Genomic DNA, 19,231 nt, shown 5'->3' with positions numbered 1-19,231 from the left:
AACAATGTACCTTTCAAAATAAATTGGAAACATGACAAATATATTGAAATGTTACCTTCATTGAAGCAGTTGAAAAAGCCACAGTCATTGTAGCCAATGTGTTCTTCAGGGAAGGAAGCCCAATAATTTGTTCAGCTTCACAATTACTTATCTAGAAGACAACAATGTAAACAAAAATCTAAATTTACCACCAGATGTCAAACACATAATGGAAATTAGATTAAATATTAAAAATATTGTTTATTCATGCCGTATTTATTTTTCATAAACTGGACTGTGAAGAAAGATTGACAACCATAACAGTGTCAAGCTTGATATTTAGTCAAATCGCACTAGGAATCCATTTGGTAGAAACTTTGTTTGTGAATGTACATTAAAACTGTGTCATACAATAATTAAGTGGAAGAATATAAATTAAATTGCCTCAACCATCAAATCTATTCAAAACTGAAGAGATATGAAAGAGAATTCAGAAGCAATTGGAATTTTTTTAATATAAGTGGAGTCTGGCTACTTCACAAATAAAATCGTCGAGGGATCATCACATAAAATTAATGAAGCACATTGCTCCAAAATATCAGTGCAACAGTTAATATTTGCTTTTAATTTGGTAAATTGGCAAAAATTCTGCTACCAACACAAGCACATCAAAATTACTAACCTCAATCTGATGAACAGACTTGAAAATTGATAAATCGAAATTAAGGAGATGTTCCTGAATATTGCTGTTACCCACAGATCCTCTGGTGCCTGTGATCTGTTAAAAATACAGACTTTTAGATGAATAGTAATCAACATGTTAATACTCGAGTCTTTAATATTTTTCTGAAGTGAGCATTGGTTATTCAGCATGAGCATGATAAATTAAAGTGTAACAAAGCAGACCCTTTCCGAGAGATTCGGTTTCAAGTTCAGGCAAGGAGACATTTGGGAAAAGGCATCAACCAGCATTAAAGACAGATAGCAGAACTAGGGAGGAGGAGGAAATACAAAATGGACTAATGCGGTCCTCTAAACTGCCTAGTCAAATGATGAGCTCCCCCCCCCCCCCCCCCCCCCCCCCCCCCCCCCCCCCCCCCCCCCAGATCTGTTATTCTATTCTATTCTTCCACATAGATGATTTTGAAGTAAATATTGAAGTAAATGTGAACACATGTTGCACCTGAGCAATCTTTAGAACCAGCAGATGAAAATTGCAATTGTCCCATAAAGTAATAAATCAAAAATGTGTCCGTTATAGGCTTTCAGAAGAATAGAAATGTTACCTTCAAATATTTAAGTCTACAAGCAAAGTCCAGGACGTGGCCAAGATCAGTCTTTGCATCTCCACTGGCACAGGTGGGACTGGCCAGTCTCAGTTGCTGAGTGATTGCATACAACTGCAGTGGTCTCAGACAGAATGCTTCGCCCGCTAAGAGCAACTGTTCACCTATTTTTAAAGAATACATTTAAAGAAGTTGGAAAATTTTAATGATGTATAGATAAATGCACTTGGCAAAATATGTGCTAGATTACATGCATTTGGCCAAGACGTTAACTTTTGCCTCATGGCTAACCAACAAAACTCTTCAAGACCTTTCTCCCTCTTTTTCAGCCAACTGTGCCAGATACAAACAACCATCTCCAGAACAGAATGCCAAATTAGAATATCAGATAATAAACTAACTCATCGTCCTACCTTTTTAAAGATATCTGGCAATTACAGTAAAGTGGAACTGAAACCTAGATGACTAGTTAGACTATACTTAAATGCTACAGAAAATATTTGGTAATTACATCAATGTAGAAGCTCCCGATAGATTTTTCATCCCACATCCCCTAAAAGAAAATAGATAGCACATAAATTGTTTTCTAGAATTTCAAAAATTACAATGTACAGCTACAGAAGAAATCTTTTCATCTAATCTATAAATTTCTTGACTTCAGTAAACATGTTGTTCCATAGATTAAGTGGATTATTGCAATTTAGGGTATACCACGGATGATACTTTAGATTGTCTTGATAAATGTCAGGAATTAATTTAAAGAACTAAATTTCAAGACATAAAAAATTGAAAACTATACCTTTGTTAAACAGTTGCTCAGCAAGGGCAGCCGTAATGCCATTTATCTCCTTTAAAATAAATAATTGTTGTTAGTGTAAAAAAAAAAGGATTTGCAATTAACATGAGATTACTTTTTTCCAAATGTCAGTCATTTTCTTTTGAAAGAAGGTTCATTCTTTTTCTGGACTCTTCAAGTTGGGGATGGGTTTAGGCATAATTGACTATAAAAATCGACATGTAAATTGAGTATTAAACACCAAGTGGCTGTGTCTTTGTTATTGTAGTTTAAGATTACCATAACAACGTAAAAGAGCAGCTGATTGACTGCTTCCTGCCCCTAAAAAATAATCCTCTCGACCTTCTTCAAAAAATGTTTTATTCATAGTTCAATCTGACGACTGATATTTGTGTCACAAGATGAAAATTAATAATATGTGCCTTGGAAATATGGTGCTCTTCATGAAGAACTAACTAACAGTGGTCCAGGAAGCAAAATCTGCAACTTATGACCACTCAGGTGACAGAATGAGCAAAACTCTGGAACAAGGATCCTTTAACCCAATGTTCCCAATTGGGATGGTGAAATAATAAGTACAATTATTATGTTTAAGTAACCTTCTCATTTGTTTATATGCCAAGTATTGTTCTCAACCTAGAACAACTAGAATAAATGTTGCAGCTTTATAAAACTCTGATTAGGCCGCATTTATAGTGGCATGTGCAGTTGTGCTTGCCCTATAGCTGGATGGATGTGGAGGCTTTAGAGTGGGTGCAGCAGACATGCTGCTGGAATTAGAGGGTATTAGCAATCAAAAGAGGCTAGACATACTTGGATTGTTTTCTCTAATGCGTCACAGGTCAGGGTCATCGTTAGAGATGTCCATAAGTCAAAAAGTGCATCTGTTCATACATCTATAATACCCGTGCAGTGCTTGTAAAGGATCACAAACACTGCTCTAAATATAGGCTTCTCAATATGACTGGCCTTGGTGTGGGAAACTTGCAATGTGTCTGATCGAGCATTCACATTTAGGAAACTGCTACCTGCAGGAACAAATGTGTGCAACTCCATAATGTTCGGGACAAAGACCCATCATTTATTTATTTGCCTCTGTGCTCCACAATTTGAGATTTGTAATAGAAAAATATGTGGATAAAGTGCACATTTTCATATTTTAATAAAGGCCATCTTTATACATTTTGGTTTCATACATAGTCCCCCCCATTTCAAGGCACCATAATGTTTGGCACAGCATTGTCATGTAAATGAAAGTAGTCGTGTTTAGTATTTTGTTGCATATTCTTTGCATGCAATGACTGCTTCAAGTCTACAATTCACCAGTTGCTGGGTGTCTTCTCTGGTGATGCCCTGCCAGGCCTGTATTGCAGCCTCTTTAGCTTCTGCTTGTTTTGGGGGCTAGTCCCCTTCAGTTTTCTATTCAGCACATAAAAGGCATGCTCAATTGGTTCAGATCAGGTGATTAGAAACATAGAAACAAGGCGCAGGAGGAGACCATTCGGCCCTTCGAGTCAGCACCGCCATTCATTGTGATCATGGCTGATCGTCCCCTATCAATAACCCGTGCCTGCCTTCTCCCCATATCCCTTGACTCCACTAGCCCCTAGAGCTCTATATAACTCTTTCTTAAATCCATCCAGTGATTTGACCTCCACTGCCCTCTGTGGCAGGGAATTCCATAAATTCACAACTCTCTGGGTGAAATGTGGTTGCTTTTTTAAGTACTTCTTGGCAAACTGTAACCCGGCCATCCTATTTTTGCAGCTAACCAGTGATTTGCATCTTGCATTGTAGCCTCTGTATTTCTGTTCATGAAGTCTTCTGCGGACAGTGGCCATTGACAAATCCACACCTGACTCCTGAAGAGTGTTTCTGATCTGGCGGACACGTATTTGGGGGGTTTTCTTTATTTATGGAGAGAATATTCTGTCATCAGCTGTGGAGGTCTTCCTTGGCCTGCCATTAGTAAGCTCACCACTGCTTTCTTTCTTCTTAATGATGTCCCAATCAGTTGATTTTCATAAGCCTAAGGTTTGGCTAAGATGTCTCAAACAGTTTTATTCTTGTTTCTAAGTCTTCTTTGACTTTCATTGGCACAACTTTGGTCCTCATGTTGATCATCAGCAATAAAAGTTTCCAAATGTGATGGAAAGACTGGTGGAAAGACTAGGTGCTGAGAGCTCTCTTATACCTTCATTAAGGAGGCAATTAAACACACCTGAGCAATTACAAACACCTGTGAAGCCATGTGTCCCAAACATTGAATCTGAATCTGAATCTGAATTATGGCGCCCTGAAATGGGGGGACTATGTATAAACTCAGCTGTAATTTCTACATGGCGAAACCAAAATGTGTAAAGATAACCTTTAATAAAATCTGACAATGTGCACTTTAACCACATTTGATTTTTTTTTCTATTACAAATCTCAAATTGTGAAGTACAGACACAAATAATTAAAGTAGGTATGTTACAAAACCTACCTGAATCGTGGCTGAGCATCTGCCCCACCCCTTGTGCGCGATTTTGGCGCTGTTTAGAGGGGGCGGGTTTAAAACGCGATTTTTACTAGGCTGTTCCAATCGAAAATGTTCAGCCTAGTAAATCATTAACGGAAAATCGCTGAAAGACCCCGTCGCAAAAGGTATTATTAGTTTTTATGGCCTTGTATAATATTTATAGTAGTTTAAAAATCACTCTCTCACTCCGCAACCTCTCGCAGCCCCAGGGTTTTATAAAGCAAACAATTAAAGGTATGTACCTTATTTTTACATTAAATGGGGCTTGTATATAACCCTGTATATAAAGTTTTCTATAGCGAGTAGTTCATTTTGGGCTCTTTATATCCCGCAGTATTTTTCTGGGCACTTGAGGGCACAAATCCAGCGCAATGTGAACGTTCTAAACCAGCGCGTTCACAGGAACCCACTAGAAAGCCGATTTAAATTGACTTTATTTTACAGCAAATGAACACTAAATTCCTTCCATTTGGCCTATAAATTGATGTAAATGAGATTTAAAAATCATGTTTTATTGTGAATTATTTGTGAATATTATTTGGACACTTGGGCTATTTAAAAATGTTAATCATTTATTAAGAAATGGATAGATGTTTACATCTAGTAATTGAAGTTTGAAATTAGCTACAATTGGGTAACTAACTAATTATATGCTTTAATTTCAGGTCATCCAAGTAAGATTATTTTATATTTGTTTCAGAATGCTTCAATCTACGATAACTGAAAATTTCATTCAGTTCTCTTAATTTTTAAGAAGGTTATGGGCTTTTGACTGTCCACGATCACAGCTTTTTTGTTATGTCCATAGAAAATCAATAGGGAACAAGATGCTAATTTCCGAGTATGAAAATGGCCATAACTTTTTTATTACTTGAGATATGAAAGTGAATTATGTGTCAAATTAAACTTATTGTTATGCTTTATCTGATGGGATAAATTGCAGACTTGATTTTTTAAATCTCAAAATTTTGTAACATTGCTAATTAAAGGATGGGTCTTTGTCCCAAACATAATGGAGGGCACTGTATGTCAAACGTTTGAATTGATAGGAACTCAATTGTATGTTCGAGATGTCCACAAGTTGGGAGTTTGTAACCCAGGAATGATCAATACTTTTTGCAAAAACAAAATACTAAAACGATTTCTGACACTTGGGAAACCTGTACTGTTTTTTTTAAATGGAAGGCAAAGAGCTTTATCCCCCAAAACGTGAATGAAAAAAATCATGCAACATGCCAAGTTACTGTTATTCCAAATAGTGGATGAATTTCACTTTGTGTATAGAAGCTGGACACATGATAAATTTGTTTTACAAGTAAATTGGGACTCTTGACTAGGTTTGTGCAGATGAGCAAAAATGAAATTGGATATAAAAAAGCAGTGGACTAGTAATCCAGAAAAAAACGCACCAAAATGTCATCTGAACATGTTAATAATTTGAAATTCTTCTTTTCAAAATAAAATGTATGTATTTAACAGGAACCAGTTCTAAAACAGATAAAGCCATCAGATTAACAAACACAATCAGCTTATTTTAGAGATGACAATTAGAGTAATCACTCCATTGGAACGTGTAGGATCCCAGCTGAATCTGATATGTGCTGCACTCTTACCCGTCCTCTGATGTTGTCAAGCAAGCCATTCATTTGCAACAAATTGTTGCATCCCGCAGTTTAAATAGAATAACAATCATCATCTATTTACAACAACCAGAGGGCTTGTTTCAAGTGATGCCAACATTCATAAAATCTCAAGGTTGCGTATACTGACACGCCATAACCAGCTAGGGTGAGGATTATCAGATAAATATCTGCCATTCAACGTTGGTGACTGAACAGATGTAAGCGGCAGACTGATTTTATTTGTATAATTTAAGATATTTTTCAAACTGCATTTTTCTTGAGAAGTTATTCTGCTTTTACTGGGAGCCAGTCCTAGAATTGATTTCCTTCACTTAGCAAATAAAATGTTTTCTGGGTAAATTATTTGTTGTCTGCTGGATCTCTCAGTGCTAATATTTTAACTCTGCTTCCCAGTCCCATATGGACCCTTCTGGCCTGGGCCCCCTCCATTGACAAAGTGAGGTGTCGCCTGGGACTGGACGTCAAGAATCCCGACAGATAATTTGTGCCAAAACAAAATGGGTGGAGGCTGCAGGGCTAAGCATTACATGATTCAGGGAATAATGAAGTCCGTAGACAAACTGCTAATGAAAATAAAACCACAGATATTACAAATATTTTTGTTGATGGATTTTCTAGGATAGTCAGGAATCAAGAAGACAGGATGTGGCATGACCAAGGCATACCGCAAACAGAAATGGCTTTAAAACTACCAGATAGAATGAGTGCACAAAATGCTGAGCTAGTAGCAGTAGTCTATATGGTCAGCCACCCTGACAAGTTTCTCCAACAGTCAACACATACTCAGACAGCATATATGTATGTAACAGCCGAACTGATTTTTGCCACTATGGGAATCGAGGGGTTATGTGTCAGCGGACAGTCAATCTTCACCATCTGCGTCTCTTTCTTCAAATACATCATTCAGGAAGTTCAAGGAGGAGAATATGGTATAATTAAAATAAAAGCACACCATCAATTTTCCCTTGCAGGGAACATATGAGCAGATGAATTGGCAAAAATGGTGTGAAAGAAGGAGAGGTACGGCAACCACCAAAGGTGAACAGTTAGATGCAGTCGCAATCAATCAGATTAAGATCGAAGAACTGATACAGGCTCAGACCACGGACACCAAACTAAAATTAAATGACAACAGGGTTGAAGCAAGCATGAATTAAATTCTTGTGCTGGTGGCCAAGTAAGGATAACGACATAAAACATTATTTTACTGCCCAGGTTATGCAGAATGTAATGTCCTTATTGGGAATAAACCAGAAACTCCACCTAGCATACCATCCGCAGTCAAATGGTACAATTGAAAGAATGAACAGAAACCAGAAACCATGATTCAGAAAACTGACCAACAGAACAATTCCATGTGAAATGGATGGTATCATGTCAATCAATTAAAATCATTCAGTGAACAGAGTAACCACGAGTACCACATCCTGGAGGATGCATGCGAGACATTGTCTCCGACTCCCATCCATCGCAAGCAAAAAAATACAGTCAAGATGTATTAAAATACTGGCTTATTAGCCTGCACCAAGAACTGTAAATAAGAGCAGATATTACTTGTGTTTTGCAGATAATTGATGTTCTGCAAAGTGAAATAGTTGATTATAACCATATAACAATTACAGCACGGAAACAGGCCATCTCGACCCTTCTAACCCGTGCCGAACCCGTATTCTCCCCTAGTCCATACACCTGCAGACCATAACCCTCCATTCCTTTCCCGTCCATATATCTATCCAATTTATTTTTAAATTATAAAAACGAACCTGCCTCCACCACCTTCACTGGAAGCTCATTCCACACAGCCACCACTCTGAGTAAAGAAGTTCCCCCTCATGTTACCCCTAAACTTCAGTCCCTTAATTCTCAAGTCATGTCCCCTTGTTTGAATCTTCCCTACTCTCAGTGGGAAAAGCTTATCCACGTCAACTCTGTCTATCCCTCTCATCATTTTAAAGACCTCTATCAAGTCCCCCCTTAACCTTCTGCGCTCCAAAGAATAAAGCCCTAACTTGTTCAACCTTTCTCTGTGACTTAGTTGCTGAAACCTAGGCAACATTCTGGTAAATCTCCTCTGTACTCTCTCTATTTTGTTGATTATAATTAGGCAACCAAAATTGTACACCATACTCCAGAATTGGCCTCACCAATGCCTTGTACAATTTTAACATTACATCCCAACTTCTATACTCAATGCTCTGATTCCCAGATCCCTCTGTTCACCTGCATTCTTCAATTCCCTACCATTTACCATGTACATCCTATTTTGATTTGTCCTGCCAAGATGTAGCACCTCACACTTATCAGCATTAAACTCCATCTGCCATCTTTCAGCCCACTCTTCCAACTGGCATAAATCTCTCTGTAGACTTTGAAAATCTACTTCATTATCCACAACCCCACCTATCTAAGTATCATCTGCATACTTACTAATCCAATTTACCACACCATCATCCAGATCATTGATGTACATGACAAACAACAGTGGACCCAACACAGATCCCTGTGGCACCCCACTAGTCACTGGCCTCCAACCTGACAAACAACCATCCACCATTACTCTCTGGCATCTCCCATTCAGCCACTGTTGAATCCATCTTGCTACTCCACCATTAATACCCAACAATTGAACCTTCTTAACCAACCTTCCGTGAGGAACCTTGTCAAAGGCCTTACTGAAGTCCATATATACAACATCCACTGCTTTACCCTCATCAATTTCCCGAGTAACCTCTTCAAAAAATTCAAGAAGATTAGTCAAACATGACCTTCCAGGCACAAATCCATGTTGACTTTTCCTAATCAGACCCTGTTTATCCAGATGCTTATATATATTATCTCTAAGTATCCTTTCCATTAATTTGCCCACCACTGACATCAAACTAACAGGTCTATAATTGCTAGGTTTACTCTTAGACCCCTTTTTAAACAATGGAACAACATGCGCAGTACGCCAATCCTCCAGCACTATTCCCGTTTCTAATGACATTTGAAATATTTCTGTCATAGCCCCTGCTATTTCTACACTAACTTCCCTCAATGTCCTAGGGAATATCCTGTCCGGACCTGGAGACTTATCTACTTTTATATTTCTCAAAAGTGTCAGTACTTCCTCTTCTTTGAATCTCATAGTTTCCATAGCTACTCTACTTGTTTCCCTTACCTCAAATAATTCAATATCCTTCTCCTTGGTGAATACCGAAGAAAAGAAATTGTTCAATATCTCCCCCATCTCTTTTGGCTCTGCAGATAGCTGTCCACTCTGACTCTCTAATGGACCAATTTTATCCCTCGTTATCCTTTTGCTATTAATATAGCTGTAGAAACCCTTTGGATTTACTTTCACCTTCCTTGCCAAAGCAACCTCATATCTTCTTTTAGCTTTTCTAATTTCTTTCTTAAGATTCTTTTTACATTCTTTATACTCCTCAAGCACCTCATTTACTCCATGCTGTCTATAATTATTGTAGATTTCTCTCTCTTTTTCCGAACCGTGTCCAATTTCCCTTGAAAACAATGGCTCTTTCCAATTTTTACTATTTCCTTTCCACCGAACAGGGACATAAAGATTCTGTACTCTTAAAATGTCATCTTTAAATGTCCTCCATTTCTCTTCCACATCTTTCCCATAAAACAAACTGTCCCAATTTACTCCTTTTAAATCCTTTCGCATCTCCTCAAAGTTAGCCTTTCTCCAATCAAAAATCTCAACCCTAAGTCCAGTTCTGACCCTCTCCATAATTATATTGAAACTAATGGTATTGTGGTCACTGGACCCGAACTGTTCCCCAACGCATACCTCTGCCACCTGACCCGTCTCATTTCCTAACAGGAGGTCCAGCACCGCCCCTTCTCTAGTAGGTACTTCTATGTATTGCTGCAAAAAACTATCCTGCACACATTTTACAAACTCCAACCCATCCAGCCTTTTTACAGAATGTGTTTCCCAGTCTATGTGTGGAAAATTGAAATCTCCCACAATCACTACCTTGTGCTTACTACTAATATCTGCGATCTCCTTATATATTTGCTCTTCCAATTCTCGCTCCCCATTTGGCGGTCTATAATACACCCCTACAAGTGTTGCTACCCCTTTCCCATTTCTCAGTTCCATCCAAATAGCCTCCCTAGACGAGCCCTCTAATCTATCCTGCCAAAGCACTGCTGTAATATCTTCCCTGACAAGCAATGCAACACCTCCACCTCTTGCCCCTCCAATTCTATCACACCTGAAGCAACGAAATCCTGGAATATTTAGTTTCCAATCACAGCCTTCCTGCAACCATGTTTCACTGATCGCCACAACATCATACTTCCAGGTGTCAATCCAGGCTCTAAGTTCATCCACCTTTCTTACAATGCTCTTATGGTGACAAGAGAGTGGACACCGATCAACGTTGAAACATCTTATGATATCGACCAGATATATAACCTTACTAAGGCGTTGTGTCTCAGAGATTGGACCATGCTGGCATAGTCTGATAAAATATACTAGAACAAGTGGTCAAAGTTCTGGAAAGCCATGTAAAAACAACATACAGGGCAAGATTAACAAGTTTCACATGATACAAAAGTTAGCGGTTTTGCAGATAGTGAAGCTGGTTGTGAAGGATTGCAGCAAGATCTGGATCGATTGGTCAGGTGGGCAGAGGAATGGCTGATGGAATTTAATACAGCAAAGTGTGAGGTGTTGTATTTTGCGACGTCGAACAAGGGCAGGACCTACACAGTAAATGGTAGGCCTCTGGGTAGTGTTGTAGAGAAGAGGGATGGATTTAGGAGGACAAGTGCCTAGTTCCTTGGAGGTCGAGTTGCAGGTAGATAAGGTGGTCAAAAAGGCTTTTGGCACTTTAGGCTTCATCAGTCAGTTTAGAGTATAGAAGTTGGGAAGTCATGTTGCAGTTGTATAAGATGTTGATGAGACCACATTTAGAATATTGTGTTCAGTTCTGGACATCATGTTATAAGAAAGTTATTGTCAAGCTTAAAAGGGTTCAGAAAAGATTTACGATGATATTGCCAGGACTAGAGTGTGAGCTATATATAGGGAGAGGTTGAGTAGGCTGGGTCTCTATTCCATGGAGCGTAGGAGGATGAGGAGAGATCTTACAGAGGTATACAAAATCATGAGAGGAATAGATCGGGTAGATGCACAGAATCTTTTACCCAGAGTAGGGGAATCGAGGGCCAGAGGACATAGTTTCAAGGTAAAGTGGAAAGGATTTAACAGGAATCCGAGGGGTAACTTTTTCAGAGGGTGGTGAGTGTATGGAACAAGCTGCCAGAGGAGGTAGTTGAGGCTGGGGCTATCCCATCGTTTAAGAAACAGTTGGATAGGTACATGGACAGGACAGGTTTGGAGGGTTATGGATCAAGTGCAGGCAATTGGGACAAGGGTAGCTGGGACATTGTTGGCCAGTGTCGTGGATGAGCAGTAGGGTTTGTATTGAAAATACAATACAAGCCCTCCCTCACTGACATCCCCTGTGCTCCCCTTCCCCCCCCCCCCCCCCCCCCCAATCTATTCATAGAAACATAGAAAATAGGTGCAGGAGTAGGCCATTCGGCCCTTCGAGCCTGCACCGCCATTCAATATGATCACGGCTGATCATCCAACTCGATATCCTGTACCTGCCTTCTCTCCATACCCCCTGATCCCTTTAGCCACAAGGGCCACATCTAACTCCCTCTTAAATATAGCCAATGAACTGGCCTCAACTACATTCTGTAGCAGAGAATTCCAGAGATTCACCACTCTCCGTGTGAAAAATGTTTTTCTCATCTCGGTCCTAAAAGATTCCCTCTTTATCCTTAAACTGTGACCTCTTGTTCTGGACCTCCCCAACATCGGGAACAATCTTCCTGCATCTAGCCTGTCCAACCCCTTAAGAATTTTGTAAGTTTCTATAAGATTCCCCCCTCAATCTTCTAAATTCTAGCGAGTACAAGCCGAGTATATCCAGTCTTTCTTCATATGAAAGTCCTGACATCCCAGGAATCAGTCTGGTGAACCTTCTCTGTACTCCCTCTATGGCAAGAATGCCCTTCCTCAGATTAGGAGACCAAAACAGTACACAATAATCCAAGTGTGGTCCCACCAAGACCCTGTACAACTGCAGTAGAACCTCACTGCACCTATACTCAAATCCTTTTGCTATGAATGCTAACATACTATTCACTTTGGGGAATTTAACCAACAGAGAAATACATCTGAGGATACCAGGGAGTCAATTCCACCGATTAAGTAAAGTCTAGTTCAAGGAAGGTTGTGGGGAAGCTGCTAATAACATTCACTTTCTTCACTGCCAGCTGCACCTGCATGCCTACTTTCAATGACTGGTGTACCATGACACCCAGGTCTCGTTGCATCTCCCCTTTTCCTAATTGGCCACCATTCGGATAATAGTCTACTTTCCTGTTGTTGCCACCAAAGTGGATAACCTCACATTTATCCACATTATACTGCATCTGCCATGCATTTGCCCGCTCACCCAGCCTATCCAAGTCATCTTGCAGCCTCCTAGCATCCACCTCACAGCTAACACTGCCCCCCAGCTTCGTGTCATCCACAAACTTGGAGATGTTGCATTCAATTCCCTCGTCCAAATCGTTAATATATATTGTAAATAGCTGGGGTCCCAGCACTGAGCCTTGCAGTAGCCCACTAGTCACTGCCTGCCATTCTGAAAAGGACCAGTTTACTCCTACTCTTTGCTTCCTGTTTGCCAGACAGTTCTCTATCCACATCAATACTGAACCCCCAATGCCTTGTGCTTTAAGTTTGTATACTTAAAGCATAGATTTCTATTTAATTATCATTTAAAATCCCAGCTTTTAATACATTAATTACCGCATTTAAAAATTGATCACAGAACATTTAATATCTAAAAAAAAAACATACTTGAGCATGTAAAATATATTGCAGAATACTTTTTTTTTTTAAACTTACATATAGATCGAAGTGCAGAAAATGTGACAAAACTTTTGGGGCAGCATAAGGGAACTTTGCCAGAAGAGTTTGCAAATAGACTTCCAACTCTTTCTGCCTTTTTTCTACAAACGATTTGGAATTTTTGCCAATGATCTTCTTTGGTGGAAGCAGATTTTTATCTATCTTTTTTCCTGCAGTCAGCTACATATTAAAAAAAAAGGAAAGATGTTAAAGAACAAAAAAAACATCAGGAGATTCATATTTCAGTACATATTGCAAAAACACAAGCTACTAGATAGTGGTTTCTAATTTGAATAAAAGCTGTCAGCTCCAGGTACAAAGCATTTACTGGAGATGGTAGAAGTGTTGATTTGATACATTTTTAATAACATCGTTATCTTAATAGACTGGGAGAGCAGAGGAAGAGGAAAAGGCATATTAATTATAATAAATCTTTCAAATTGCAGATAAAGAACAGCACTAAAATGATGACAATAGCCCATTTCCTTTATCATCGTTACTTTTTTTGCATATCTTTCATTCATTTGTTCCATATCTCTCGACATCACTGTCAAAATCTCTTGTTTCTCTTTCCCCTACTAGTCTGAAGAAGGGTCTTGACCTGAAATGTCACCCATTCCTTCTCTCCAGAGATGCTGCCTATCCCACTAAGTTAAACCAGCATTTTGTGTCTATCTTCGGTTTAAACCAGCATCTGCAGTTCCTTCCTACACTAAAATGATGATGACTTCTTTAGCAGAGTCAAAAGGAAAAGACAAAGATCCAAATTTTGGAGATAACTAGGTATTCAATTTAATTTCTGGGCTCCACAATTAAGAGGAAGCGAGTAAAACAATACGAGATGGGGGGAAAACAGATCTTCCTGTGATAAAACCTCCAATTATTGACATCTAACCCATGGGAAATGCACTGTTGTTTTTCTATTTACTTTCAGTGAAACACAGATAAAGCTACGATGAGCTAAAAACTTGTATAAAGGCCAGCATGGACAGTTTGATCGGCGCCTTTCCCGGTATGAATACAACAATCTCACTCTCAGCCCTGAAAGAATACACCTGAATCTTATACAAATTTAGCAGAGCATCCCACACATTTAGCAACTTGAAAGAATCTACAAAACCACTACAAATGTTTCATAATATGAAAAAACTTGCCTTTTCATGCAGCTCATGAAAATCACTGTAGCGATGTTTAACTGTCCATTGGTGATTCCCAACTTTCACTTCTATGATATATACCTAAAAAAATTATACTTTCATTAATGAGAGCAACCAACCGCAGTAACAATTTAAATACGCAAGAAAACACATTTTTACACTTTGTTAACTACCTAAAATGTCATTAACTTTGTAATGGATAACTCAGAATTACATTTCATCTCACTTATTCTCAATAGTTCAATAGAATGGTAAAGATATATTTTAGAAAATCATAAGCAAAAGAAAGCATACAACTCACTTAGTAACACCTTAGCCTGCTATAGGCTCTATGCTGTCCTTCTCCTGTTGAAAATTGAGGCCACCAAAAATGCAATCCTCTTTCTTAATGTACACCAGGTCAAATTCAAGATTCAAGAGTTAGGATAGGACAATGAAATTCTTGCTTTGCTTCAACACAGTAAGCATAAATAAATACAGAAATTCACACAGTATTATTATCCTGCTGGCACCCAGGTAGCAAAAGCAATTCTAAAATGTTGCAATTCGGTTTTCAAATCTTTCTCACCTCTACTGTCCTCCAACCCCATAACACTCCCATTATTTGCAATTCCTGCAATTCTGATCTCCAAATTTACTTTCTCTACCATTGGTGACTGTGCCTTGAACTGCAACGGTCCAAGTTCTGGAATCACATCGCTAAACTTTTATATTTTTCTTTTCACCTTCAAGATGCTCCTTAAAAGCTTCATCTCAAAATAAGCCCATAGTCATCAGATGAATTCCTTGAATAAAATAGATGTGATGGGGGTTACCTGATAAGGACAATTAGGCAGATTCTGTTGTCAAAGTATTTCAGTATTTACTTTAATGTCATTTTAACTGAGTACTTACATACACAGATGAAACAAAAAAATAGTTTCTCAATCAGTTCCCATCAGTGCAGTTAATAAAAACAGAATAAATACATATAGCTTTAAAAATTAAAATTTCCATATCTAAAATAAGCCTAAAAATTGAAATAAAAACATTCAGACCGAACAGTGGCTTTGCTTTGACAGGTGCCTAGCTGTCAAAGTATGGGCGAGGTTAGATGTGTTGGTGTATGATATATGGGGAGGGGACACAGTCCGTTAACCAGTCTTATTGCCTGTGGAAAGAAGCTGTGTAGCATCCTGCTGGTTCTGCAGCTGATGCTCCTGTACCTCTTCCCAGATGGCAGAATGGAGAAGATGTGGTGTGATAGATGATAGGGGTCCTTAATAATGGAAATGGCTCTGCTGATCGCCAACAGGAAAGGGAGTGGGAGCACCAATGATCCTGCTGGCTGTCTTCACTATCCTGTTTAGTTGGTCTTGCTCATAAGCCTTGCAGCTCCCAAACCAGGAAGTGATACCGTAGGTCAATATACTCTTGATGGTGTCCCTGTAGAAGGTCCTTAGATGAACAGTAGGGAGACCTGCTTTTCTTAGTCTCCAGAGGGGGTGGAGCCGCTGCTGAGCTCTTTTGATCACTGCTGTGGTGTTGGTCGTAGAGGTCAGGTCATCCAATACAATACAATATTTATTGTCATTTGAGCCTCAGTGAGGCTCAAACGAAATTCCGTTTCCACAGCCATACAAACAAAGACAATTTCCTACAGACATACACACAATTTAATTCACACAAACATCCATCACAGTGATGGAAGGCAAAGTCTTTTCTCTCCCCTGTTCTCCATGTCTCTCCCGATGTCCAAGCCCCAGGCAGGCGATGATAAATCCCACGGCCATTTTAGGCCGTGCCGGGCTCCCGTTCTAAATGTCACAAAGTTGGAGCCCCCGCCGGGCGATGTACGTCCCCGCTCCGGTTCGTTCCAACGCGACTTCTCCACGGGCTGGAGAAGTCGCGTTGCGGGAGCTCTGGGAAGCGGTCTCTCCCCGAGGACCTGCGAGCTCCCGATGTCCCAGTCCACTGGACCTGCGGCTGCTTTGCTGGAGCCTCCGAGCCCCAGGAGTCGAGTCGCAGCAGTGAGTCACCGCCGCTCCCCACGCTCCTCGTTCGGGTTGGAGGCCGCTCCACGGTGCTAGGCCCCAACGACAACGGAGACCCGACAGGGAAAAAGTCGGGTCTCCCGGACAGGGAAGAGATTTTAAACGGTTTCCCCCCTTCCCCCCGCACATATACACATTTAAAACCAGTATTAAAAAACACCAACACTACATTTAACTAGACACAAAATAAAAAAAAGACAGACAGGCTGCAGGGGCCGCTGCAACGGGTGAGTCGCGCCACCCAAGAACTTCACACTGCTGACCCTCTCCACAGCAGCTCCATCAATATGCAGCGGAGTGTGATGGAGTTTTCAAGCCCTCCTGAAATCGATCACCATTTCCTTAGACTTTTCCACATTGAGGGTGAGATTGTGAGATCTGCACCACTCCGTAAGCAGCTCCACCTCCATCCTGTACGCCGACTCATTGTTGTCGACATTGTTGCCGACTCATAAAAGAAGAATGGGTTGTGATTTCATAAATATCAATATAATTTAAAGTCTCATCTTGACCACTTCCCGTCTCCGCTGTATATTGATTTTAGAAAAATTGCTGCCCTGTATCGCTGTGATTTTTGGCCATACTCCTCCATCACAGTCCTCCTCCGCTGAGCCAGCCCCGAGGATTTTCCCATCGATTTAAAAAAAAAGTTATGAGTGTTTAAATAACCTTGAGATCAGCTCGGTTATGAGTGTTTAAATAATGAGTGTCTAAAAAGTTATGAATGTTACAACAATGAAGGTAACGCCTCTTCCGGGTGTGGGGGGCAGAACTATAAAACCCCAGATGCCTGGATGCGAGTCAGTCACTCTGCAAGATTGCGAGGGAGAGGCCACAACTGTCATTCTAAGCTGTGAATCTGCAATGTGCTTGCAATAAATGATTTGTCAGCCCTTAATGACAATGTCATGAGTTGTTTGGCCTGCTACCTGCCTGTGCTTGAAACTGCAATGCTTTTTTAGGTCCGACTGTGTTTGGAAGGAATAAATGCTTTATTAGGTCCAACTGTGTTTGGAAGGAATAAATCCTTTATTAGGTCCGACTGTGTTTGGAAGGAATAAATGCTTTATTAGATCAGACTGTGTTTAGTCCAAAAGTCCCGCTCATTTCGTGACTTCCACTTAGTGGACAGGTCGCGCTGATTGCGTGATTTCCGGTGAATGCAGAGGTCGCGCTGACTGCGTAATTTCCAGTATGTGCAGAAGTCACGCTGATTGCGGTAGTGCAGCTGACTGCGGAAGCCCCACAGTGGAGAGTTCGCGCTCAGCCATGTGAGTAGATTCAAGAAAGGTTACTGTCATATATATGGTGTGTGAGAGTGAGAGCGAGTGTATATTGGAATTGGTGGAGAGGTGGAATATTGCGTTGGGGGAACAGCCCTCCCGTGTGAAGCTGGGGCCCGACGGGTCTCAACTTAGTCTAGTGTACATTTAAAACCAACAGGGCACTACAATTTAAGGATGATAGACAATAGGTGCAGGAGTAGGCCATTCGGCCATTCCAGCCAGCACCGCCATTCAATATGACGATGGCTGATCCAATCTAGAACCAAATGAAAATCAAACAAAAAACTGCTGATGCTGGACATTTAAAACGGGTACAAAAATTATAGGAAATGCTCAGCAGATCCGGCTGCATCTGTGGAAAGGGAAATGCATTAACATTTCTTGCCAAATACCCTTCATCAGGTTCTCATAAGTGGTCTTTGACCTAAAACATTAATTGTCCTTTTTCCACAGATGCTGCATGATTTGGTGTATTTACAGCATTTGCTACATTTGCTAGAACCAAGAGTATCCTCAAAGTAAGGGGCTTGTGATTCAAGTCAAAAATAAAAATACATTTCTTCACATTTGGGGATTGTGAAACTTTGAAATTGTTCACCAAAGACAGCTGTGGAAGCAAGTATGTTCAAGACAAAACTAGATTTTTGGATATTAAGAGAAGTCTGCAATACAAGGTAATTGCAAAAATGTGGCTTTGAAGCAATAGATTAGCCATGATCTTGTTCAACCACAAAGCAGATAGGAGAAACTAAACATCCTACTCAAGATTAAATGTTTTGTTTGTTCTTGTGTTATACCAGAGATTTGCTTCCATACAGTCTGCATTACAACTATGTCACTTTGTAAATTTTGGTCCGCCTCAACTCCAAAAATTATCCTTGGTTGATGTTCCCTTTTCCATGAATAGGACCAAATACAGAAATGTGGTGTTTGAATTTTCATTCTTCATCTCCCACATCCAGCAAGCATACATAGATATATAACCATATAACAATTACAGCACGGAAACAGGCCATCTCGGCCCTTCGAGTCCGTGCTGAACATGTATTCTCCCCATGTCCCATCAACCATATACTTCCCGTATATAACTCCCGTATATAACTCAATAAATATGGATGCCGGAGAAACAAAAAAAAGATCAGCAAAGTCAATTCTCTCAAAATATATAGATTCCAATCTTCTTAAGCCACATCCTACCGAGCTTCCTTGCACATTTGCAAACTTAAAATGCCACTTAATACTGTGATGTTGATTTTCAAGATACAACTTCACCTGACATTAGTTTTGCATGAAACTTGAAAATGTCAGCTTTCTGTCCATCAAAATCCCAAAACGGCAAGTCACGGCTGGCGATCAGGTTATTGGCCAAGAGTGTAACTGGAGACAGGGTCTGGATGTCAGCATGTTTTGATAAACCAAAAATGTATGATAGCAGAATGTTAACAGAAGTGACAACCAATAGCTAAGAAAACCCCCTAATTCAGTTTCAACAAAGTCCTGAGGATGCCCTTTTGCTGATGTCCAACAAGCAACATATCAAAGACTGTTCCTGTTGTGGAGCCAGAAAATAAGCCAACTGGT

The 19,231-nt window shown here is 39.9% G+C and overlaps 1 protein-coding gene across 4 annotated transcripts in view; it reads right to left on the bottom strand.

The window, feature by feature from the left end:
• nisch (nischarin) overlaps positions 1-19,231 on the bottom strand; it is a 62,686-nt gene that overhangs the window by 40,751 nt on the left and 2,704 nt on the right. For all 4 annotated transcript variants that reach the window (XM_055648281.1, XM_055648283.1, XM_055648282.1 and 1 more), the window contains exons 2-7: positions 14,329-14,412; positions 13,172-13,354; positions 2,065-2,113; positions 1,266-1,429; positions 662-757; positions 56-151 (exon numbers count right to left, since the gene is read on the bottom strand). In XM_055648281.1, coding sequence (XP_055504256.1) covers positions 56-151; positions 662-757; positions 1,266-1,429; positions 2,065-2,113; positions 13,172-13,354; positions 14,329-14,412 — 672 coding nt within the window. The remainder of the gene's footprint in view (positions 1-55; positions 152-661; positions 758-1,265; positions 1,430-2,064; positions 2,114-13,171; positions 13,355-14,328; positions 14,413-19,231) is intronic.

The sequence above is a fragment of the Leucoraja erinacea genome, chromosome 16, assembly GCF_028641065.1.
Source record: "Leucoraja erinacea ecotype New England chromosome 16, Leri_hhj_1, whole genome shotgun sequence".
Lineage (NCBI taxonomy): Eukaryota > Metazoa > Chordata > Chondrichthyes > Rajiformes > Rajidae > Leucoraja > Leucoraja erinaceus.
This window is presented reverse-complemented; position numbering and strand designations above follow the sequence as displayed.